At 55.9% G+C, this 25,856-nt stretch overlaps 1 protein-coding gene across 1 annotated transcript in view; it reads left to right on the forward strand.

Annotated features, from left to right (window-relative positions):
• LOC122922323 (arf-GAP with GTPase, ANK repeat and PH domain-containing protein 3-like) overlaps window positions 1–25,856 on the forward strand; it is a 140,297-nt gene that overhangs the window by 42,870 nt on the left and 71,571 nt on the right. Inside the window, exons 2-4 of the mRNA XM_044272898.1 lie at window positions 13,587–13,645; window positions 13,960–14,047; window positions 16,237–16,322. Coding sequence (XP_044128833.1) covers window positions 13,587–13,645; window positions 13,960–14,047; window positions 16,237–16,322 — 233 coding nt within the window. The remainder of the gene's footprint in view (window positions 1–13,586; window positions 13,646–13,959; window positions 14,048–16,236; window positions 16,323–25,856) is intronic.

Consider the following 25,856-nt stretch of genomic DNA (forward strand, 5'->3'; position numbering starts at 1 on the left):
CTGGCTCCTGTGAGGGATCGTGCATGCCTATCCTTACCAGTGTCGGGGGCCTTGAGAAAGAGCATCGCGCTCATTCACCTGGTGTGTCCGCCCCCTCCCTCTGCTTCTGGCCGCCGCTGGCTCCTGTGAGGGATCGCGCATGCCTGATCCTACCAGTGTCGGGGGCCTTGAGAAACGAGCATCGCGCTCATTCACTGGTGTGTCCGCCCCCCTCCCTCTGCTTCTGGCCGCCGCTGGCTCCTGTGAGGGATCGCGCATGCCTGATCCTTACCAGTGTCGGGGGCCTTGAGAAAAGAGCATCGCACTCATTCTCTGGTGTGTCCGCCCCCTCCCTCTGCTTCTGGACGCCGGCTGGCTCCTGTGAGGGATCGTGCATGCCTGATCATTACCAGTGTCGGGGGCCTTGAGAAAAGAGCATCGCGCTCATTCACTGGTGTGTCCGCCCCCTCCCTCTGCTTCTGGACGCCGGCTGGCTCCTGTGAGGGATCGTGCATGCCTGATCCTTACCAGTGTCGGGGGCCTTGAGAAAAGAGCGTCGCGCTCATTCACTGGTGTGTCCGCCCCCTCCCTCTGCTTCTGGCCGCCGGCTGGCTCCTGTGAGGGATCGCGCATGCCTGATCCTTACCAGTGCCGGCGGCCTTGAGAAAAGAGCATCGCGCTCATTCACTGGTGTGTCCGCCCCCTCCCTCTGCTTCTGGCCGCCGGCTGGCTCCTGTGAGGGATCGCGCATGCCTGATCCTTACCAGTGTCGGGGGCCTTGAGAAAAGAGCATCGCGCTCATTCACTGGTGTGTCCGCCCCCTCCCTCTGCTTCTGGCCGCCGGCTGGCTCCTGTGAGGGATCGCGCATGCGTGATACTTACCAGTGTCGGGGGCCTTGAGAAAAGAGCATCGCGCTCATTCACTGGTGTGTCCGCCCCCTCCCTCTGCTTCTGGCCGCCGGCTGGCTCCTGTGAGGGATCGCGCATGCCTGATCCTTACCAGTGTCGGGGGCCTTGAGAAAAGAGCATCGCGCTCATTCACTGGTGTGTCCGCCCCCTCCCTCTGCTTCTGGCCGCCGGCTGGCTCCTGTGAGGGATCGCGCATGCCTGATCCTTACCAGTGCCGGCGGCCTTGAGAAAAGATTCACTGGACTGGTGTGCCCGCTCCCTCCCTGTGATTCACCGATGTACCCGTTCCCCTGCCTCTGCGTCTGGCTGCCGGCCGACTCCTGCGAGATCCTTACCAGTTCCGGCAGCCTTATCAAATTAGCATTGCCCTAATCCACTGGCCATCAGAACCAGAAGCGACCCCAGGAACAAAACAAAGTATAGCTTGGATATACTGAGCTGTCCCAGAGCTAGGCCTAAGCTGTACCTTAGATTAGCGATAGGTAGATCTATATATATTTATGTGGGAATATATATATACTGATCTATATCTCGTGTATATATAAAGAAGACAGGTATGGCAGCAGCGATTCTCAGTATAAACAGCGGGTGCCCGGTCCAGGGGAGTCGCTGCTTACCAGATGGAAACGGACAGCACATCCAGCGGCACCGTGAGGCCCAATAAATTACTGGATGTGCTGTCCGTTTCCATATATATATATAGAGCGAGAGAGAGATGTAGATATATGTAATCACACACAATCTATATAGAAGTACAGACGTGGACAAAATTGTTGGTACCCTTTGGTCAATGAAAGAAAAAGTCACAATGGTCACAGAAATAACTTTAATCTGACAAAAGTAATAATAAATTAAAATTCTATAAATGTTAACCAATGAAAGTCAGACATTGTTTTTCAACCATGCTTCAACAGAATTATGTAAAAAAATAAACTCATGAAACAGGCATGGACAAAAATGATGGTACCCCTAGAAAACACAGAACATAATGTGACCAAAGGGACATGTTAATTCAAGGTGTGTCCACTAATTAGCATCACAGGTGTCTACAACCTTGTAATCAGCCATTGGGCCTATATATATGGCTCCAGGTAATCACTGTGTTGTTTGGTGATATGGTGTGTACCACACTCGACATGGACCAGAGGAAGCAAAGGAAAGAGCTGTCTCAAGAGATCAGAAAGAAAATTATAGACAAGCATGTTAAAGGTAAAGGCTATAAGACCATCTCCAAGCAACTAGATGTTCCTGTGAGTACAGTTGCACATATTATTCATAAGTTTAAGATCCATGGGACTGTAGCCAACCTCCCTGGACGTGGCCGCAGGAGGAAAATTGATGACAAATCTAAGAGACGGATAATCCGAATGGTAACAAAAGAGCCTAGAAAGACTTCTAAAGAGATTCAAGGTGAACTTCATGCTCAAGGAACATCAGTGTCAGATCGCACCATCCGTCGTTGTTTGAGCCAAAGTGGACTACATGGGAGACGACCAAGGAGGACACCATTGTTGAAAACGAATCATAAAAAAGCAAGACTGGAATATGCCAAACTACATGTTGACAAGCCACAAAGCTTCTGGGAGAATGTCCTGTGGACAGATGAGACAAAAATCGAAGTTTTTGCCAAGGCACATCAGCTGTATGTTCACAGACGAAAAAATGAAGCATATCAAGAAAAGAACACTGTCCCTACTGTGAAACATGGAGGAGGCTCTGTTATGTTCTGGGGCTGCTTTGCTGCGTCTGGCACAGGGTGTCTTGAATCTGTGCAGGGTACAATGAAATCTCAAGACTATCAAGGAATTCTAGAGAGAAATGTACTAGCCAGTGTCAGAAAGCTTGGTCTCAGTCGCAGGTCATGGGTCTTGCAACAGGACAATGACCCAAAACACACCGCTAAAAACACCCAAGAATGGCTAAGAGGAAAAAATTGGACTATTCTAAAGTGGCCTTCTATGAGCCCTGACCTCAATCCTATTGAGCATCTTTGGAAGGAGCTGAAACATGCAGTCTGGAAAAGGCACCCTTCAAACCGGACACAACTGGAGCAGTTTGCTCATGAGGAGTGGGCCAAAATACCTGCTGAGAGGTGCAGATGTCTCATTGACAGTTACAGGAAGCGTTTGATTGCAGTGATTGCCTCAAAAGGTTGCGCAACAAAATATTAAGTTAGGGGTACCATCATTTTTGTCCATGCCTGTTTCATGAGTTTATTTTTTTACATAATTCTGTTGAAGCATGGTTGAAAAACAATGTCTGACTTTCATTGGTTAACATTTATAGAATTTTAATTTATTATTACTTTTGTCAGATTAAAGTTATTTCTGTGACCATTGTGACTTTTTCTTTCATTGACCAAAGGGTACCAACAATTTTGTCCACGTCTGTATATGGAGATGTATGTATATATAGAGAGATCAGTAACTATGGACAAATATATTTACTGATCTATATCTCTCTATATACATATTATCTACATCTCTCTTTCTCTCTCCTCTCTCTCTCTCTCTCTCTCTCTCTCTCTCTCTCTCTATATATATATATATATATATATATATATATATATATATATATATATATGTGGAAAATAGAGCAGAACTCCAAAATTGTGTTAAAAAAAGGGATGTATTTATTCACCCATAAGTGTCGCAAGGTTTCGGCTCCAACATCTAAAAAAAAAAGGCTTTATGTTGGAGCCGAAACGTTGCGTCACTTAAGGGTGAATAAATACATCCCTTTTTTCACCGCAGTTTTGGAGTTCTGCTCTATTTTCCAGCTATACATTTTGGGTAAGCCTCTCATTTGGAGCTCGCACCCACTTCCATTATTGGTTGGTGCTGCCATATTTTTATATACCCTATTTTTCGCTTTATAAAACACACTTTTTCCCTCCCAAAAGTGGGGGGGAATGGCCGTGCGTCTTATAAAGCGAATACTTCGCTGCCCGCTATGCTGCACAGCGCGGCCAGCGAAGTATCAGTGTGGAGGGAGGAGGCGGACACACTGGCATTTTCCAGACTCTCCGTCCCCGCACAGGAATCCCATCCTGCAGTATGGAGAACTTAGACACACAAGGCTTTCTGCCTATAATTACATTGTGTGTGAGGAACTATGGAAACTGCAGCGACAAGACGATGGGCAGCTATTACGGAGCTGACGCCATCGCCTGGTGCTCGGCCTGTGTACAGTGTGGGCACTCCCTGCCAGCGCCATCTGTGTGTATACGACCCTGTTCACACCTGTGCTCAGAGATTGCTCCAGTAAAATGATGGACCCCATCGCAGTCGCTGCCTCTGGTGATCTCTCATTTTTATATGACGGATCAGAGTGTAATAATGGCCTCCCTGACCTGAGCGTCTGTCTGCTGCCCGGTAGTAGACCGGTCCTTCACTGCATACACATCGGGGGGCACCTGCGCGGTAGACCGCTCTTCCTACTTGTTACTGAGCCATGCAGTTTATTCTGCAGCAGTCCTCAGGAGTTTTTGAACATTTTTAAGGGAACTTATTAAAGTTAAGAGTCCTTGGGAAAATGGCGGAATTCCCTTGAAAAGTGACCACATGCTCCATGCATCTCCTGCCTGGACTCTGAAGTGGACTCTTTCTATGGCAGCAGGCTGCAGTGGTTTCTGCTCTTTGTAACATGGTCGCTGGTGATGTACTAGAGGGCAGCTGCGGACTGGGGTTCCTTGGGTCCACCAGAGGAAACTGCTCCCGGGGCCCAACTCCTATAAAGTCTAATTGATTGAGGACCTAAGATATAGACCCCTGTGGACAGTGATTTGCTCAAAAGGCAGCTCCAAATGCAACTTTTCTCTTGGACCTTCGGGTCTCATTATGACTTGATAGCCTGGGCCCCAGGAGGATCCTTTGGTACTTTGGTTGGCCAGTCCCTGGAGGGGGAGTTTACCTCACCCAGAATGGTAAATAGAATCCAGGAACACTAGGGAAAGTGTAGTTTGCGGAGGCACTTTTGCTTAAAGTGTTTCATGGGCTGGATTTCTAGGAATGGAAGGTTGGTATAGGTAGTTTGATGCTCAGTATCCTACATAACCAGTATATAACGTCAGGAGGAGGAGACATAACCAGTATATAACGTGAGGAGGAGGAGGAGACATAACAAGTATATAACGTCAGGAGGAGGAGACATAACCAGTATATAACGTCAGGAGGAGGAGACATAACAAGTATATAACGTCAGGAGGAGGAGACATAACCAGTATATAACGTCAGGAGGAGGAGGAGACATAACCAGTATATAACGTCAGGAGGAGGAGACATAACAAGTATATAACGTCAGGAGGAGGAGACATAACCAGTATATAACGTGAGGAGGAGGAGGAGACATAACAAGTATATAACGTCAGGAGGAGGAGACATAACCAGTATATAACGTCAGGAGGAGGAGACATAACAAGTATATAACGTCAGGAGGAGGAGACATAACCAGTATATAACGTCAGGAGGAGGAGGAGACATAAGCAGTATATAACGTCAGGAGGAGGAGACATAACCAGTATAGAACGTCAGGAGGAGGAGACATAACCAGTATATAACGTCAGGAGGAGGAGACATAACCAGTATATAACGTCAGGAGGAGGAGACATAACAAGTATATAACGTCAGGGAGGAGGAGACATAACAAGTATATACTTCAGGAGGAGGAGACATAACAAGTATATAACGTCAGGAGGAGGAGGAGACATAACCAGTATATAACGTCAGGAGGAGGAGGAGACATAACAAGTATATAACGTCAGGAGGAGGAGGACATAACCAGTATATAACGTCAGGAGGAGGAGGAGACATAACCAGTATAGAACGTCAGGAGGAGGAGACATAACAAGTATAGAACGTCAGGAGGAGGAGACATAACAAGTATAGAACGTCAGGAGGAGGAGACATAACAAGTATATAACGTCAGGAGGAGGAGACATAACCAGTATATAACGTCAGGAGGAGGAGACATAACCAGTATATAACGTCAGGAGGAGACATAACCAGTATATAACGTCAGGAGGAGGAGGAGACATAACAAGTATATAACGTCAGGAGGAGGAGACATAACCAGTATATAACGTCAGGAGGAGGAGACATAACCAGTATATAACGTCTGGAGGAGACATAACCAGTATATAACGTCAGGAGGAGGAGGACACATAACAAGTATATAACGTCAGGAGGAGGAGACATAACAAGTATATAACGTCAGGAGGAGGAGACATAACCAGTATATAACGTCAGGAGGAGGAGGAGGAGACATAACCAGTATATAACGTCGGGAAGAGACATAACAAGTATATAACGTCAGAAGGAGGAGGAGACATAACAAGTATATAACGTCAGGAGGAGGAGGAGACGTAACCAGTATATAACGTCAGGAGGAGGAGACATAACAAGTATATAACGTCAGGAGGAGGAGGAGACATAACCAGTATATAACGTCAGGAGGAGACATAACAAGTATATAACGTCAGGAGGAGACATAACAAGTATATAACGTCAGGAGGAGACATAACAAGTATATAACGTCAGGAGGAGACATAACAAGTATATAACGTCAGGAGGAGGAGACATAACCAGTATATAATGTCAGGAGGAGGAGACATAACCAGTATATAATGTCAGGAGGAGGAGGGACATAACCTATATAACGTCAGGAGGAGGAGGAGACATAACAAGTATATAACGTCAGGAGGAGGAGACATAACCAGTATATAATGTCAGGAGGAGGAGGAGACATAACAAGTATATAATGTCAGGGGAGGAGGAGACATAACCAGTATATAACGTCAGGAGGAGGAGGAGACATAACAAGTATAACGTCAGAGAGGAGGAGACATAACAAGTATATAACCTCAGAAGGAGGAGGAGACATAACAAGTATATAACCTCAGAAGGAGGAGGAGACATAACCAGTATATAACGTCAGGAGGAGGAGGCATAACAAGTATATAACGTCAGGAGGAGGAGACATAACCAGTATATAACTTCAGAGGAGGAGGAGACATAACCAGTATATAACGTCAGGAGGAGGAGACATAACAAGTATATACGTCAGGAGGAGACATAACAAGTATATAACGTCAGGAGGAGGAGGAGACGTAACCAGTATATAACGTCAGGAGGAGACATAACAAGTATATAACGTCAGGAGGAGGAGACGTAACCAGTATATAACGTCAGGAGGAGGAGGAGACGTAACCAGTATATAACGTCAGGAGGAGAGGAGACATAACAGTAATAACGTCAGGAGGAGGAGGAGGACATAACAAGTATATAACGTCAGGAGGAGGACTAACAAGTATATAACGTCAGGAGGAGAGGAGACATAACCGTATATAACGTCAGGAGGAGGAGGAGACATAACAAGTATATAACGTCAGGAGGAGGAGGAGACATAACAAGTATATAACGTCAGGAGGAGGAGACATAACAAGTATATAACGTCAGGAGGAGACATAACAAGTATATAATGTCAGGAGGAGGAGACATAACCAGTATATAACGTCAGGAGGAGGAGACATAACCAGTATATAACGTCAGGAGGAGGAGGAGACATAACAAGTATATAACGTCAGGAGGAGGAGGAGGAGACATAACAAGTATATAACGTCAGGAGGAGGAGACATAACAAGTATATAACGTCAGGAGGAGACATAACAAGTATATAATGTCAGGAGGAGGAGACATAACAAGTATATAACGTCAGAGGAGGAGACATACAAGTATATACGTCAGGAGGAGTAACAAGTATATAATGTCAGGAGGACATAACCAGTATATAACGTCAGGAGGAGGAGGAGACATAACAGTATAAACGTCAGGAGGAGGACATAACAAGTATATAACGTCAGGAGGAGACATAACAAGTATATAACGTCAGGAGGAGGAGACATAACAAGTATATAACGTCAGGAGGAGGAGACATAACAAGTATATAACGTCAGGAGGAGGAGACATAACAAGTATATAACGTCAGGAGGAGCATAACAAGTATATAACGTCAGGAGGAGAGACATAACAAGTATATAACGTCAGGAGGAGGAGGAGGAGACATAACAAGTATATAACGTCAGGAGGAGGAGACATAACAAGTATATAACGTCAGGAGGAGACATAACAAGTATATAACGTCAGGAGGAGGAGGAGGAGACATAACAAGTATATAACGTCAGGAGGAGGAGGAGACATAACCAGTATATAATGTCAGGAGGAGGAGACATAACCAGTATATAACGTCAGGAGGAGGAGGAGACATAACAAGTATATAACGTCAGGAGGAGGAGGAGACATAACAAGTATATAACGTCAGGAGGAGGAGGAGACATAACAAGTATATAACGTCAGGAGGAGGACATAACAAGTATAATGTCAGGAGGAGGAGGACATAACAAGTATATAACGTCAGAGGAGGAGGAGACATAACAAGTATATAACGTCAGGAGGAGGAGGAGACATAACAAGTATATAATGTCAGGAGGAGAGGAGACATAACAAGTATAACGTCAGGAGAGGAGGAGACATAACAAGTATATAACGTCAGGAGGAGGAGGAGACATAACAAGTATATAACGTCAGGAGGAGGAGACATAACATATATAACGTCAGGAGGAGGAGGAGACATAACCTATATAATACGTCAGGAGGAGGAGGAGACATAACAGTATATAACGTCAGGAGGGGAGGAGACATAACAAGTATATAACGTCAGGAGGAGGAGGAGACATAACAAGTATATAACGTCAGGAGGAGGAGACATAACAAGTATATAATGTCAGGAGGAGGAGGAGACATAACCATATAAATGTCAGAGGAGGAGACATAACCAGTATATAATGTCAGGAGGAGGAGACATAACCATATATAATGTCAGGAGGAGGAGGACATACCAGTATATAACGTCAGGAGGAGGAGGAGACATAACAAGTATATAACGTCAGGAGGAGGAGGAGACATAACAAGTATATAATGTCAGGAGGAGGAGACTAACAAGTATATAAGTCAGGAGGAGAGGAGACATAACCAGTATATAACGTCAGGAGGAGGAGGAGACATAACAAGTATATAACGTCAGGTAGGAGGAGGAGACATAACAGTATATAACGTCAGGAGGAGGAGGAGACATAACAAGTATATAACGTCAGGGAGGAGGAGGAGACCTAACCAGTATATAACGCCAGGAGGAGACATAACAGTATATAACGTCAGGAGGAGACATAACAAGTATATAACGTCAGGAGGAGGAGACATAACAAGTATATAATGTCAGGAGGAGGAGACATAACAAGTATATAACGTCAGGAGGAGGAGGAGACATAACAAGTATATAATGTCAGGAGGAGGAGGAGACATAACAAGTATACACTACTCGCAAAAAGTTAGGACTATTTGGCTTTCGGGTGAAATTTATGGAAAACTTAAAGTTCCGGCTCCAGTGATATTATATGATGAAAGTTGGGCATTAAGTACAAGCAGCAATGGTGATCTCCACATCTCAAACAATTTACTGACACAGAAGCCACCACCAGTGCTGGGTACACCGCCACAAAAATGTCAGTGTCTCAGGAACTTGTCCTGTGGCCTTCAGCATCATTTCCAGCCTGACAACGATGTCTACTGCTGTTCACAAGTCACCTTATTGTCCGCTGAGGCATGGCATCCCACTCTTCTTAAAGGGCGGACCTCAGGTCATTGAGGTTCTGGGGTACAGAGTTACCAGCCTCTACACGGCGACTCAGTTGATCCCATAGGTTTTCAATGGTATTTAGGTCTGGAGAAAGTGCATGGTGCTCTATTTGAGGTCCCACAGTCTCCAGCAGCCATTCCCTTATGATGCCACCTCGATGAGCTGGAGCATTGTCCTCCATGAAGATGACATTAGGCCTGTGTTGTTCCTGCAGAGGCACAATGACTGGATTAATGGTGTTCTCCAAGTAGTATGGGCTTGTCACTGGACCAGTCACACAGTGTAGGGCAGTTCTGTATGAACTAGACACACCTGCCCACACTTTAACACCACCGCCACCACCAAAGGCTGGTCTGGTGACCACAGTGGCTGATGCAGAGCGCTCTCCTTAATGTCTCCCACATCATTGGTGGCCATCATTTCTGCTCAGCGTGAATTGTCTTTCATCAGTGAACAGCACTGAGGCCACTGATCCCTCGTCCAGCATACATGCTCCCTGGCCCATACAAGACACTCACGCCTGTTCCTGGTGGTACGGTCAAGTTCTCTTGCAGGTCGTCTAGAACGCAGACCACATTGATGTACAGGTTTCGAATGGTCTGACATGACACTTGGGTGCCTCTTGTAGTAAAGTGAGGAACCGCACTCTGTTCAAGGGTGTCACCAGTGCCAATCAAGGGCTTGTTATGCCGTTTATCAAAGTAATAAAGTATTGAGGCACTCAGGTTGTTTTTTTGCAATTCAAGTGAGGTTTATTTCATAATCTCTGCATCATCCATTTGCCCGTGGTATATATAAGCGTCAACAACAAAATATTTCTGACCAGACGTTTCGGTCACGGTGGACCTTCATCAGTGGTCAGGTTATCCGAGTGGTGGGTAGCGGTATTCTGGGGTGCTGGATTGGGTTAGCTCTGCAGCTCTTCATCCAGCACCCCAGAATACCACCACCCACCACTCAGATAACATATATATCAGTATAGAACACATATATCATAACATATATACCAGTAAAGAACAGGAGGGGGCGTGATGACCAGTATAGAACACCAGGGGCGTGATGACCAGTATAGAACACCAGGGGGCGTGATGACCAGTATAGAACACCAGGGGCGCCATGACCAGTATAGAACACCAGAGGGCGCCATGACCAGTATAGAACACCAGAGGGCGCCATGACCAGTATAGAACACCAGAGGGCGCCTTGACCAGTATAGAACACCAGAGGGCGCCATAACAGTGAAGTTTATGAAAAGATTTGCGTTAATAACTTCTGCCGGGTTTCTCGGAGATTTGTGCTGTTTGTGTGATTGTGGCTGTGATGAGCGGGTGGACACTTGAGGAAGGTATTTGAGGGGTAGGTTTGGCTCTTTCATTTTTACTAGCTGGCTCCCCTCATGTGCGGTTTGTGATGGGTACGGCTGTTTCGTGGCTGCGCGTCGCCGGGCCTCTCCCTGTACAACCTGTTATTCTCACACATGTTCCGACATGTAGCAGGACAGCAGCAAAAGAAACTGTGAATCTTCCAGAGGTGTGCCTCCACTCCCTGCTTCTCCGCTCCCAGTTTTATGTCATCTGCTGCCGTCTCTCATCTCACTGATTTTAGAAATGGTCTTGGGACAGTGCTTGTGTGGTGCACGCTATTCTTCTGCCGAGGAACGTTCTACATGCTGTGTGCCATGAGAACATACAGGAGTGTGGATTTAAGACAGACGTGACCTCTGGAAGCAATGGAGCCCTCCACTGCCAATGTGAAGACTCCTGCAGATCCTTCCACCGCCCAAGTGGTACAAGCCGCCATCCATGCAGCCAAGCAGCAAAAGCGTCGGCCCAAAAGCCTCTGCTCAGTGGGCAATGGCGTCACAAGCTCCAAAAGAGAAACAAGTTCAAGTTCCCTGGGAGGGTTGCTCGACCTCCTGAGGCAAAGGTCCGGAAAGAGGTGTGAGACCATGGGAGGTGGACAGGACTATAAGCCGAGTAATGGCACCAGTACATCCCGACCTCTGAGTATGAGTGTCCTGGACATAAACCGGCTTGGTGGAGGACAAGGCCCAGCGTCTTGCAGGAAAGAGTTTAGCAGCAGCTCAGGATTTCTGCGTGGAGCATCTGTGTTTAGTAGTCAGCGGTGGAATGTGTTTGGGAGCAAAACTCCGGAGACGCAGTCAAAGAAGAACCTCTCATCTCTACGTAAGAGCTTTAGCTTCCGGCTGCGCCGCGGAGCGGAGTTTAGGAAGAACTGTGAATATTGGGACAGCAGGTTGAGGAGTCGCAGTGAGGCAGACAGCTTCTCCCTGCAAACAGCATCATCACGTAAAGATCTCCTCATTTCGGAGGTTCCAGTTGTGGAAAACAAAGAAAACCGATCCAGCCTGTGGAAGATAATCACTGGTCCTTTTCGAAAAAAGGACTGTGGCACTGGAATTGGTTGGGCAGGTGGTAACGGCGTCCAGTCCTCTGAGCCAGTTCTGATGGGCATATCATGCGGTGGGGGTAAGCTAAAGGGTCTGCTTGGTCTTACTAGAAGCTCATCCGTCCCCAATCAATGTCCTTGCATAAATTGAGAGGAAGCATTCCACATAACTCCTCTTCTTGAGGACCTATGACTTATAAGCTATCATATAAGCTCTTATGGAGTCTTTTTGTGCTGAGATTTCTAAAAAGATTAAAGACGCTAGGTGTGTATATGATGTATGTATATGTCTGAGACTCTGAAGTGCTGAGGTGTCATGCTTTGAGCCTAGGGTCGTTCCAGGCCTCTGTGAAGTCCCATTAATCTGCAGTTATGAGTTGTGATGAATGCAGGCAATCACCTTGCAAACTTCTTCCTGGTAACACCCAGAAACTGCATGATTTCTAATCTTAGCAACCAGTGTCTTTAGGAGACAAGTCTCCTATGTCTCAACCCAACAATCTGTACAGAAGGATATTTAGCAGTGTATTGTCTAATACTGATGGGAGGAAACTGCAAGGGAAGGAGAGGGGTAGAAGGCCCATGCAAGAGAAGGAGAGGGATGGAAGGTCCACGCAAGGGAAGGAGAAGGATAGAAACCCCATGCAAGAAAAGGAGAGGGGTAGAAGATCAATGCAAGAAAAGGAGAGTTGGAAAAGGCCCATGCAAGGGAAGGAGAGGGATGGAAGGCCCATGCAAGGGAAGGAGAGGGATGGAAGGCCCATGCAAGGGAAGGAGAGGGATGGAAGGCCCGTGCAAGTGAAGCAGAGGGATGGAAGGCCCGTACAATGGAAGGAGAGGGATAGAAGGCCCGTGCAATGGAAGGAGAGGGATGGAAGGCCCCTGCAAGGGAAGGAGAGGGGTAGAAGATCCATGCAAGAAAAGGAGAGTGGTAAAAGGCCCATGATAGGGAAGGAGAGTAGAGGGCCCACGCAAGGGAAGGAGAGGGATAGAAGGCCCACGCAAGGGAAGGAGAGGGATAGAAGGCCCACGCAAGGGAAGGAGAGGGATAGAAGGCCCACGCAAGGGAAGGAGAGGGATAGAAGGCCCACGCAAGGGAAGGAGAGGGATAGAAGGCCCACGCAAGGGAAGGAGAGGGATAGAAGGCCCACGCAAGGGAAGGAGAGGGATAGAAGGCCCACGCAAGGGAAGGAGAGGGATAGAAGGCCCACGCAAGGGAAGGAGAGGGATAGAAGGCCCACGCAAGGGAAGGAGAGGGATAGAAGGCCCACGCAAGGGAAGGAGAGGGATAGAAGGCCCACGCAAGGGAAGGAGAGGGATAGAAGGCCCACGCAAGGGAAGGAGAGGGATCGAAGGCCCACGCAAGGGAAGGAGAGGGATAGAAGGCCTACGCAAGGGAAGGAGAGGGATAGAAGGCCCACGCAAGGGAAGAAAGGGGATAGAAATAGAGAATCCAAGAAGATGAAGGGGCAGGGACTTAGGGTCCTTAAAATGGAAGAGTGGTGAATATAAAGGAGTCCACGTGATGGTCCTGCCTAGATGTAGTGACTTGGTGCACAGATGTATGGGATTGTGATGATTTTTTTTCTGTGTTTCAGACTCGTTTGTGAACAGTCAGGAGTGGACCCTGAGTCGCTCTGTGCCGGAGCTTAAAGTGGTAAGAGCCTAATTCTGCCGTGCCTTGTCTCTGTAATGGTGAAGGAACTGCCATTATCTGTAAAGGAAGGTGTGGTGGACATTACTGCTTCCTTCTATGTGGTCAGACCAGTGAAGAGCTGGGGAGGGGGTTCTGAGACACAGTGCGTGTAGGGTTGGGTGAGAAGCAGGTGCAGAGGGGACTGGGACTCGGTGGGAAGCAGCTGCTGTAAGATATCGAGGCCTTACTGGCTGTGGACATTGGGACCAGGTTAGGTCAGTCATTCTGTCTGCTCTGGTTATTAATCCTCTATAAAACCTTATACTCTGTTGCAGGGCATTGTGGGTAATCTCTCCAGTGGGAAATCAGCATTGGTTCACCGATACCTTACAGGAACATACGTTCAGGAAGAGTCTCCAGAAGGTAGGTGATCCACCAACCATGCTGCTGCGCCTGGACCATGGTAACTGCTGCAGTCAGCACAGGCAGCAGGCAGGATGATGTTACTTATTTAATCATTAATATGGCGCCAACACATTCCACAGCACATTATATGGGTCGTCCACAATCACAACGGTCCCCATTCGGGGTCAGATGTTGTCTTTGGTGGAACTCAAACCCAGGACCTCAACGCTCAAGGTGGTGGTGCTGAGCCCATTAGAGAGGCTGCACAGTAATGTTGGTCTCCTGGTTCAGGCCATGGGGGATGGCAGCCAGGACAAGGATGTATTCACATGTAACAGTGGTGTCCTGGAGATGACTGCACCCTGACCACAACCCGTGAAGAAGCCTTCGCAGGTTGTCCTTCCGGTGCAGTGTGTGCCTCTTCGGGTGGCCATAGACTCTGCCAGAAGTGGTGTGTTGCTGTAAGAGGGAAGGTCACGGAGTACACCCTGCAGGGTGGGGGAGTAGATTTAGGGACCACCCCAGGGATGACTTACAGTTCGCTCAGCTCTCCAGGTAGAGTCCATGTATGTAGCACAGGGTCCGCTCAGGTTTTTCCTGGTACCAGCGCTCTGTCCATTTGGCAGCAGTGATTTTTTGGTTAGCTGGAGGCCACATTATGTAAGGGTTCGCAAGACTTTCCACAACAGAATTTCTGCTGTGGACTTTATGGACTTTTCTCTCATGGGAGCAGGCACGTGAGCCAGAGAACCACCACAGGAGGTATTTTAATATTATTTTTTATTTTTTATTTATTTTATTTTGGCCTTATGGATTTTGATGTGAATTATCCCTGAAGGCCTCATGCAGAAATAACCTCCCCGTTGGAGACAATGAAGATTTTCTGCTCCAAATGCGCAACATAAATTGGCCATGCTGGTCATTTAGTAAATCTGCTCGGCGGTCAGTCCACATCAGAGATTTCCTGCAGCGTGTAGATGAGATTTTGAATGGAGACAATTTAGTAAATTCTCTTCTACTAATCCGCCTGGCAATTCCATTGCTGAGAGTCTGCCCCATGTGGCCATTCCCGTGGGCAAATTGTGGTAACAATGTCCTCCACCTGTCTGATACTAAACAGACATTTATGGATCTGTTCACATGGTCCTGATGCCGTGTGGTTGTCTCTGTTGCTGCGGTGCCGTGTGGTGGCCTCTGTTGCTGCGGTGCCGTGTGGTGGCCTCTGTTGCTGCGGTGCCGTGTGGTGGACTCTGTTGCTGCAGTGCCGTGTGGTGGCCTCTGTTGCTGCGGTGCCGTGTGGTGGACTCTGTTGCTGCGGTGCCGTGTGGTGGCCTCTGTTGCTGCGGTGCCGTGTGGTGGACTCTGTTGCTGCAGTGCCGTGTGGTGGCCTCTGTTGCAGCGGTGCTGTGTGGTGGTCTCTGTTGCTGCGGTGCCGTGTGGTGGACTCTGTTGCAGCGGTGCTGTGTGGTGGTCTCTGTTGCGGCGGTGCCGTGTGGTGGTCTCTGTTACTGCGGTGCTGTGTGGTGGTCTCTTGCTGCGGTGCTGTGTGGTGGTCTCTTGCTGCGGTGCTGTGTGGTGGTCTCTTGCTGCGGTGCTATGTGGTGGTCTCTGTTGCTGCGGTGCTGTGTGGTGGTCTCTGTTGCGGCGGTGCCGTGTGGTGGTCTCTGTTGCGGCGGTGCCGTGTGGTGGTCTCTGTTGCGGCGGTGCCGTGTGGTGGTCTCTGTTGCGGCGGTGCCGTGTGGTGGCCTCTGTTGCTGCGGTGCCGTGTGGTGGCCTCTGTTGCTGCGGTGCCGTGTGGTGGTCTCTGTTGCGGCGGTACCGTGTGGTGGTCTCTGTTGCGGCGGTGCCGTGTGGTGGTCTCTGTTGCGGCGGTGCCGTGTGGTGGTCTCTGTTGCGGCGGTGCCGTGTGGTGGTCTCTGTTGCGGCGGTGCCGTGTGGTGGTCTCTGTTGCGGCGGTGCCGTGTGGTGGTCTCTGTTGCGGCGGTGCCGTGTGGTGGTCTCTGTTGCGGCGGTGCCATGTGGTGGTCTCTGTTGCGGCGGTGCCGTGTGGTGGTCTGATGGTGCTGACGGGGGCAAGTGTCGCGGGATGTCTTACAGGATAGACACGGGGATTAGAAGCGTCACTGGCTGCAAACAGTGATCGGGACAGGTCTCTTAGGTCTTCAGACTTTGCTTTTTTGACACATTTCATCCTTTTCTTGTTTTAGGAGGAAGATTCAAGAAGGAAATTGTAGTTGATGGACAGAGTTACCTTCTGCTGATCAGAGATGAGGGGGGACCCCCGGAGATGCAGGTGATGACGCCTTAGTGTTCAGATAATTGAGCTTTGGATCATAGAAGTCGATTCGTTCAGACACTTCGGTTTTAATTCCGTCTCCCTGGAGCCAAACTCTGTTCCGTATTTATTTCCGCATCTTTAAAGACATTTCAAATTTGTAATCTGAAGTCGGGTTTGGTACCAATTGTTACCTCAGTACCGAACCAGACTTTGGATTCTTATTTTAAATGTTTGTACAAAGACAGCATTAAAATTTTAATTTTTGAACAAACTGACTTTGGATCGATGATCCAGACTCCTCTGTCCTTGTCTAGCCTCCTCCAGACTCCCCTGTCCCTGAGTAGCCTCCTGCAGATTAGCCTGTCCCTGACTAGCCTCCTGCATACTCCCCTGTCCCTGACTAGCCTCCTGCATACTCCCCTGTCCCTGACTAGCCTCCTGCAGACTCCCCTGTCCCTGAGTAGCCTCCTGCAGACTCCCCTGTCCCTGACTGGCCTCCTGCAGGCTCCCCTGTCCCTGACTGGCCGCCTGCAGGCTCCCCTGTCCCTGACTGGCCGCCTGCAGGCTCCCCTGTCCCTGACTAGCCTCCTGCAGGCTCCCCTGTTCCTGACTAGCCTCCTGCAGGCTCCCCTGTTCCTGACTAGCCTCCTGCAGACTCCCCTGTCCCTGAGTAGCCTCCTGCAGACTCCCCTGTCCCTGACTGGCCTCCTGCAGACTTCCCTGTCCCGGACTAGCCTCCTGCAGACTTCCCTGTCCCGGACTAGCCTCCTGCAGACTTCCCTGTCCCGGACTAGCCTCCTGCAGACTCCTCTGTCCCTGACTAGCCTCCTGCAGACTAGCCTGTCCCTGACTGGCCTCCTGCAGGCTCCCCTTCCCTGACTGGCCTCCTGCAGGCTCCCCTGTCCCTGACTGGCCTCCTGCAGGCTCCCCTGTCCCTGACTGCCTCCTGCAGCTCCCTGTCCTGACTGCCTCCTGCAGCTCCTGTCCCTGACTGGCCTCCTGCAGGCTCCCCTGTCCCTGACGGCCTCCTGCAGGCTCCCCTGTCCCCTGACTGGCCTCCTGCAGGCTCCCCTGTCCCTGACTGGCCTCCTGCAGGCTCCCCTGTCCCTGACTGGCCTCCTGCAGGCTCCCCTGTCCCTGACTGGCCTCCTGCAGGCTCCCCTGTCCCTGACTGGCCTCCTGCAGGCTCCCCTGTCCCTGACTGGCCTCCTGCAGGCTCCCCTGTCCCTGACTGGCCTCCTGCAGGCTCCCCTGTCCCTGACTGGCCTCCTGCAGGCTCCCCTGTCCCTGACTGGCCTCCTGCAGGCTCCCTGTCCCTGACTGGCCTCCTGCAGGCTCCCCTGTCCCTGACTGGCCTCCTGCAGGCTCCCCTGTCCCTGACTGGCCTCCTGCAGGCTCCCCTGTCCCTGACTGGCCTCCTGCAGGCTCCCCTGTCCCTGACTGGCCTCCTGCAGGCTCCCCTGTCCCTGACTGGCCTCCTGCAGGCTCCCCTGTCCCTGACTGGCCTCCTGCAGGCTCCCCTGTCCCTGACTGGCCTCCTGCAGGCTCCCCTGTCCCTGACTGGCCTCCTGCAGGCTCCCCTGTCCCTGACTGGCCTCCTGCAGGCTCCCCTGTCCCTGACTGGCCTCCTGCAGGCTCCCCTGTCCCTGACTGGCCTCCTGCAGGCTCCCCTGTCCCTGACTGGCCTCCTGCAGGCTCCCCTGTCCCTGACTGGCCTCCTGCAGGCTCCCCTGTCCCTGACTGGCCTCCTGCAGGCTCCCCTGTCCCTGACTCGCCTCCTGCAGGCTCCCCTGTCCCTGACTCGCCGCCTGCAGGCTCCCTTGTCCCTGACTCGCCTCCTGCAGGCTCCCTTGTCCCTGACTCGCCTCCTGCAGGCTCCCTTGTCCCTGACTCGCCTCCTGCAGGCTCCCTTGTCCCTGACGCGCCTCCTGCAGGCTCCCTGTCCCCTGACTCGCCTCCTGCAGGCTCCCTTGTCCCTGACTCGCCTCCTGCAGGCTCCCTGTCCTGACCTCCCTCCTGCAGGCTCCTGCAGACTCCCTTGTCCCTGACTGCCTCCTGCAGACTCCCCTTGTCCCTGACTGGCCTCCTGCAGCTCCCCTGTCCTGACTGGCCTCCTGCAGGCTCCCCTGTCCCTGACTGGCCTCCTGCAGGCTCCCTGTCCCTGACTCGCCGCCTGCAGGCTCCCCTGTCCCTGACTCGCCTCCTGCAGGCTCCCCTGTCCCTGACTGGCCTCCTGCAGGCTCCCCTGTCCCTGACTGGCCGCCTGCAGGCTCCCCTGTCCCTGACTGGCCGCCTGCAGGCTCCCCTGTCCCTGACTGGCCTCCTGCAGGCTCCCCTGTCCCTGACTGGCCGCCTGCAGGCTCCCCTGTCCCTGACTGGCGGCCTGCAGGCTCCCCTGTCCCTGACTGGCCCTCCTGCAGGCTCCCCTGTCCCTGACTGGCCGCCTGCAGGCTCCCTGTCCCTGACTGGCCTCCTGCAGGCTCCCCTGTCCCTGACTGGCCTCCTGCAGGCTCCCCTGTCCCTGACTGGCCTCCTGCAGGCTCCCCTGTCCCTGACTGGCCTCCTGCAGGCTCCCCTGTCCCTGACTGGCCTCCTGCAGGCTCCCCTGTCCCTGACTGGCCTCCTGCAGGCTCCCTGTCCCTGACTGGCCTCCTGCAGGCTCCCTTGTCCCTGACTCCCTCCTGCGGCTCCCCTGTCCCTGACTCGCCTCCTGCAGGCTCCTGCAGACTCCCTTGTCCCTGACTCGCCTCCTGCAGGCTCCCCTGTCCCTGACTCGCCTCCGCAGACTCCCTTGTCCCTGACTGGCCTCCTGCAGGCTCCCCTGTCCCTGACTGGGCCTCCTGCAGGCTCCCCTGTCCCGACTCGCCGCCTGCATGCTCCCCTGTCCCTGACTCGCCGCCTGCAGGCTCCCCTGTCCCTGACTCGCCTCCTGCAGGCTCCCCTGTCCCTGACTCACCGCCTGCAGCTCCCTTGTCCCTTACTCGCCTCCTGCAGGCTCCCCTGTCCCTGACTCGCCTCCTGCAGGCTCCTGCAGACTCCCTTGTCCCTGACTGGCCTCCTGCAGGCTCCCCTGTCCCGGACTGCCTCCTGCAGGCTCCCCTGTCCCTGACTCGCCGCCTGCAGGCTCCCCTGTCCCTGACTCGCCGCCTGCAGGCTCCCTGTCCCTGACTGGCCTCCTGCAGGCTCCCCTGTCCCTGACTGCGCGCCTGCAGGCTCCCCTGTCCCTGACTCGCCGCCTGCAGGCTCCCCTGTCCCTGACTGGCCTCCTGCAGGCTCCCCTGTCCCTGACTGGCCGCCTGCAGGCTCCCCTGTCCCTGACTGGCGGCCTGCAGTCTCCCTGTCCCTGACTGGCCTCCTGCAGGCTCCCCTGTCCCTGACTTGCCGCCTGCAGGCTCCCCTGTCCCTGACTGGCCGCCTGCAGGCTCCCCTGTCCTGACTCGCCGCCTGCAGGCTCCCCTGTCCCTGACTCGCCGCCTGCAGCTCCCCTGTCCCTGACTGGCCTCCTGCAGGCTCCCCTGTCCCTGACTGGACCGCCTGCAGGCTCCCCTGTCCCTGACTGGCCTCCGGCAGGCTCCCCTGTCCCTGACTCGCCGCCTGCAGGCTCCCCTGTCCCTGACTGGCCGCCTGCAGGCTCCCCTGTCCCTGACTGGCCGCCTGCAGGCTCCCCTGTCCCTGACTAGCCTCCTGCAGGCTCCCTGTTCCTGACTAGCCTCCTGCAGGCTCCCCTGTTCCTGACTAGCCTCCTGCAGACTCCCCTGTCCCTGAGTAGCCTCCTGCAGACTCCCCTGTCCCTGACTGGCCTCCTGCAGGCTCCCCTGTCCCTGACTGCCTCCTGCAGGCTCCCCTGTCCCTGACTGGACTCCTGCAGGCTCCCCTGTCCCTGACTGGCCTCCTGCAGGCTCCCCTGTCCCTGACTGGCCTCCTGCAGGCTCCCGTCCCTGACTGGCCCTGCAGCTCCCTGTCCTGACGGCCTCCTGCAGGCTCCCTGTCCCTGACTGGCCTCCTGCAGGCTCCCCTGTCCCTGACTGGCCTCCTGCAGGCTCCCCTGTCCCTGACTGGCCTCCTGCAGGCTCCCCTGTCCCTGACTGGCCTCCTGCAGGCTCCCCTGTCCCTGACTGGCCTCCTGCAGGCTCCCCTGTCCCTGACTGGCCTCCTGCAGGCTCCCCTGTCCCTGACTGGCCTCCTGCAGGCTCCCCTGTCCCTGACTGGCGCCTGCAGGCTCCCCTGTCCCTGACTGGCCGCCTGCAGGCTCCCCTGTCCCTGACTGGCGGCCTGCAGGCTCCCCTGTCCCTGACTGGCCTCCTGCAGGCTCCCCTGTCCCTGACTGGCGCCTGCAGGCTCCCTGTCCCTGACTGGCCGCCTGCAAGGCTCCCCTGTCCCTGACTGGCCGCCTGCAGGCTCCCCTGTCCCTGACTGGCCGCCTGCAGGCTCCCCTGTCCCTGACTGGCCGCCTGCAGGCTCCCCTGTCCCTGACTGGCCCGCCTGCAGGCTCCCCTGTCCCTGACTGGGCCGCCTGCAGGCTCCCCTGTCCCTGACTGGCCGCCTGCAGGCTCCCCTGTCCCTGACTGGCCGCCTGCAGGCTCCCCTGTCCCTGACTGGCCGCCTGCAGGCTCCCCTGTCCCTGACTGGCCTCCTGCAGGCTCCCCTGTCCCTGACTGGCGCCTGCAGGCTCCCCTGTCCCTGACTGGCCTCCTGCAGGGCTCCCCTGTCCCGGACTGGCCTCAGCCTGCTGCTCCCCTTCCCTGACTGGCCTCCTGCAGGCTCCCCTGTCCCTGACTGGCCTCCTGCAGGCTCCCCTGTCCCTGACTGTCCTCCTGCAGGCTCCCCTGTCCCTGACTGGCCTCCTGCAGGCTCCCCTGTCCCTGACTGTCCTCCTGCAGGCTCCCCTGTCCCTGACTGGCCTCCTGCAGGCTCCCCTGTCCCGACTGGCCTCCTGCAGGCTCCCCTGTCCTGACTGGCCTCCTGCAGGCGCCCCTGTCCCTGACTGGCCTCCTGCAGGCTCCCCTGTCCCTGACGGGCCCCTGCATGGCTCACCTGTCCCTGACTGCCTCCTGCAGGCTCCCCTGTCCCTGACTGGCCCTCCTGCAGCTCCCCTGTCCCTGACTGGCCTCCTGCAGCTCCCCTGTCCCTGACTGCCTCCTGCAGGCTCCCCTGTCCCTGACTGGCCTCCTGCAGGCTCCCCTGTCCCTGACTCGCCTCCTGCAGGCTCCCCTGTCCCTGACTCGCCTCCTGCAGGCTCCCCTGTCCCTGACTGCGCCTGCAGGCTCCCCTGTCCCTGACTGGCGGCCTGCAGGCTCCCCTGTCCCTGACTGGCCTCCTGCAGGCTCCCCTGTCCCTGACTGGCGCCTGCTCCCCTGTCCCTGACTGGCGGCCTGCAGGCTCCCCTGTCCCTGACTGGCCGCCTGCAGCTCCCCTGTCCCTGACTGGCGCCTGCAGGCTCCCCTGTCCCTGACTGGCGCCTGCAGGCTCCCCTGTCCCTGACTGGCCTCCTGCAGGCTCCCCTGTCCCTGACTGGCCTCCTGCAGGCTCCCCTGTCCCTGACTGGCCTCCTGCAGGCTCCCCTGTCCCTGACTGGCCTCCTGCAGGCTCCCCTGTCCCTGACTGGCCTCCTGCAGGCTCCCCTGTCCCTGACTGGGCCTCCTGCAGGCTCCCCTGTCCCTGACTGGCGCCTGCAGGCTCCCCTGTCCCTGACTGGCCGCCTGCAGGCTCCCCTGTCCCTGACTGGCGCCTGCAGGCTCCCCTGTCCCTGACTGGCCCTGCAGGCTCCCCTGTCCCTGACTGGCGCCTGCAGGCTCCCCTGTCCCTGACTGGCCTCCTGCAGGCTCCCCTGTCCCTGACTGGCCGCCTGCAGGCTCCCCTGTCCCTGACTGGCCTCCTGCAGGCTCCCCTGTCCCTGACTGGCCTCCTGCAGGCTCCCCTGTCCCTGACTGGCCTCCTGCAGGCTCCCCTGTCCCTGACTGCCCCTGCAGGCTCCCCTGTCCCTGACTGGCCGCCTGCAGGCTCCCCTGTCCCTGACTGGCCGCCTGCAGGCTCCCCTGTCCCTGACTGGCCTCCTGCAGGCTCCCCTGTCCCTGACTGGCCTCCTGCAGGCTCCCCTGTCCCTGACTGGCCTCCTGCAGGCTCCCCTGTCCCTGACTGGCCTCCTGCAGGCTCCCCTGTCCCTGACTGGCCTCCTGCAGGCTCCCCTGTCCCTGACTGGCCTCCTGCAGGCTCCCCTGTCCCTGACTGGCCTCCTGCAGGCTCCCCTGTCCCTGACTGGCCTCCTGCAGGCTCCCCTGTCCCTGACTGGCCTCCTGCAGGCTCCCCTGTCCCTGACTGGCCTCCTGCAGGCTCCCCTGTCCCTGACTGGCCTCCTGCAGGCTCCCCTGTCCCTGACTGGCCGCCTGCAGGCTCCCCTGTCCCTGACTGGCCTCCTGCAGGCTCCCCTGTCCCTGACTGGCCGCCTGCAGGCTCCCTGTCCCTGACTGGCCTGCAGGCTCCCCTGTCCCTGACTGGCCCTGCAGGCTCCCCTGTCCCTGACTGGCCTCCTGCAGGCTCCCCTGTCCCTGACTGGCCTCCTGCAGGCTCCCCTGTCCCTGACTGGCCTCCTGCAGGCTCCCCTGTCCCTGACTGGCCGCCTGCAGGCTCCCCTGTCCCTGACTGGCCGCCTGCAGGCTCCCCTGTCCCTGACTGGCGGCCTGCAGGCTCCCCTGTCCCTGACTGGCGGCCTGCAGGCTCCCCTGTCCCTGACTGGCCTCCTGCAGGCTCCCCTGTCCCTGACTGGCCGCCTGCAGGCTCCCCTGTCCCTGACTGGCCTCCTGCAGGCTCCCCTGTCCCTGACTGCGCCTGCAGGCTCCCCTGTCCCTGACTGGCGCCTGCAGGCTCCCCTGTCCCTGACTGGCGCCTGCAGGCTCCCCTGTCCCTGACTGGCGGCCTGCAGGCTCCCCTGTCCCTGACTGGCCTCCTGCAGGCTCCCCTGTCCCTGACTGGCCTCCTGCAGGCTCCCCTGTCCCTGACTGGCCCTGCAGCTCCCCTGTCCCTGACTGGCCCTGCAGGCTCCCCTGTCCCTGACTGGCGCCTGCAGGCTCCCCTGTCCCTGACTGGCCTCCTGCAGGCTCCCCTGTCCCTGACTGGCCGCCTGCAGGCTCCCCTGTCCCTGACTGGCCTCCTGCAGGCTCCCCTGTCCCTGACTGGCCTCCTGCAGGCTCCCCTGTCCCTGACTGGCCCCTGCAGGCTCCCCTGTCCCTGACTGGCCTCCTGCAGGCTCCCCTGTCCCTGACTGGCCTCCTGCAGGCTCCCCTGTCCCTGACTGGCCGCCTGCAGGCTCCCCTGTCCCTGACTGGCCGCCTGCAGGCTCCCCTGTCCCCGACTGGCCGCCTGCAGGCTCCCCTGTCCCTGACTGGCGCCTGCAGGCTCCCCTGTCCCTGACTGGCCGCCTGCAGGCTCCCCTGTCCCTGACTGGCCGCCTGCAGGCTCCCCTGTCCCTGACTGGCTCCTGCAGGCTCCCCTGTCCCTGCTGGCGGCCTGGCAGGCTCCCCTGTCCCTGACTGGCCTCCTGCCGCTCCCCTGTCCCTGACTCGCCGCCTGCAGGCTCCCCTGTCCCTGACTCGCCGCCTGCAGGCTCCCCTGTCCCTGACTCGCCGCCTGCAGGCTCCCCTGTCCCTGACTCGCCTCCTGCAGGCTCCCCTGTCCCTGACTCGCCTCCTGCAGGCTCCCCTGTCCCTGACTCGCCGCCTGCAGGCTCCCTTGTCCCTGACTCGCCTCCTGCAGGCTCCCCGCCTACTCCTCCTGCCAGCTCCTCAGACCCCTTTCCTGACTGGCCTCCTGCAGGCTCCCCTGTCCTGACTGGCCTCCTGCAGGCTCCCCTGTCCCTGACTCGCCCGCCTGCAGGCTCCCCTGTCCCTGACTCGCCTCCTGCAGGCTCCCCTGTCCCTGACTGGCCTCCTGCAGGCTCCCCTGTCCCTGACTGGCCGCCTGCAGGCTCCCCTGTCCCTGACTGGCCGCCTGCAGGCTCCCCTGTCCCTGACTGGCCTCCTGCAGGCTCCCCTGTCCCTGACTGGCCGCCTGCAGGCTCCCCTGTCCCTGGCCTCCCTGCAGGCTCCCCTGTCCCTGACTGGCCTCCTGCAGGCTCCCCTGTCCCTGACTGGCCTCCTGCAGGCTCCCCTGTCCCTGACTGGCCTCCTGCAGGCTCCCCTGTCCCTGACTGGCCTCCTGCAGGCTCCCCTGTCCCTGACTGGCCTCCTGCAGGCTCCCCTGTCCCTGACTGGCCTCCTGCAGGCTCCCCTGTCCCTGACTGGCCTCCTGCAGGCTCCCCTGTCCCTGACTGGCCTCCTGCAGGCTCCCCTGTCCCTGACTGGCCTCCTGCAGGCTCCCCTGTCCCTGACTGGCCTCCTGCAGGCTCCCCTGTCCCTGACTGGCCTCCTGCAGGCTCCCCTGTCCCTGACTGGCCTCCTGCAGGCTCCCCTGTCCCTGACTGGCCTCCTGCAGGCTCCCCTGTCCCTGACTGGCCTCCTGCAGGCTCCCCTGTCCCTGACTGGCCTCCTGCAGGCTCCCCTGTCCCTGACTGGCCTCCTGCAGGCTCCCCTGTCCCTGACTGGCCTCCTGCAGGCTCCCCTGTCCCTGACTCGCCTCCTGCAGGCTCCCCTGTCCCTGACTCGCCTCCTGCAGGCTCCTGCAGACTCCCTTGTCCCTGACTGGCCTCCTGCAGGCTCCCCTGTCCCTGACTGGCCTCCTGCAGGCTCCCCTGTCCCTGACTGGCCTCCTGCAGGCTCCCCTGTCCCTGACTGGCCCCTGCAGGCTCCCCTGTCCCTGACTGGCCTCCTGCAGGCTCCCCTGTCCCTGACTGGCCGCCTCCTGCAGGCTCCCCTGTCCCTGACTGGCCCGCCGGCAGGCTCCCCTGTCCCTGACTGGCCGCCTGCAGGCTCCCCTGTCCCTGACTGCCGCCTGCAGGCTCCCCTGTCCCTGACTGGCCGCCTGCAGGCTCCCCTGTCCCGGACTGGCCGCTGCAGGCTCCCTTGGTCCCTGACGTGCCTCTGCAGTGCTCCCCTGTCCCTGACTGGCCTCCTGCAGGCTCCCCTGTCCCTGACTGGCCGGCCTGCAGGCTCCCCTTCCCTGACTGCCGCCTCAGCTCCCCTGTCCCCTGACTCGCCGCCTGCAGGCTCCCTGTCCCTGACTCGCCGCCTGCAGGCTCCCCTGTCCCTGACTCGCCTCCTGCAGGCTCCCCTGTCCCTGACTCGCCGCCGTCAGGCTCCCTTGTCCCTGACTCGCCTCCTGCAGGCTCCCCTGTCCCTGACTCGCCTCCTGCAGGCTCCTGCTACCTCCCTTGTCCCTGACTGCCTCCTGCAGGCTCCCCTGTCCTGACTGGCCTCCTGCAGGGTCCCCTGTCCCTGACTCGCCGCCTGCAGGCTCCCCTGTCCCTGACTCGCCTCCTGCAGGCTCCCCTGTCCCCGGACTGGCCTCCGGCAGGCTCCCCTGTCCCTGCTGGCCGCCGCAGGCTCCCCTGTCCCTGACTGGCCGCCTGCAGGCTCCCCTGTCCCTGACTGGCTCCTGCAGGCTCCCCTGTCCCTGACT

Source organism: Bufo gargarizans, unplaced genomic scaffold, assembly GCF_014858855.1.
Source record: "Bufo gargarizans isolate SCDJY-AF-19 unplaced genomic scaffold, ASM1485885v1 fragScaff_scaffold_189_pilon, whole genome shotgun sequence".
In the NCBI taxonomy this organism is placed as follows: Eukaryota; Metazoa; Chordata; class Amphibia; order Anura; family Bufonidae; genus Bufo; species Bufo gargarizans.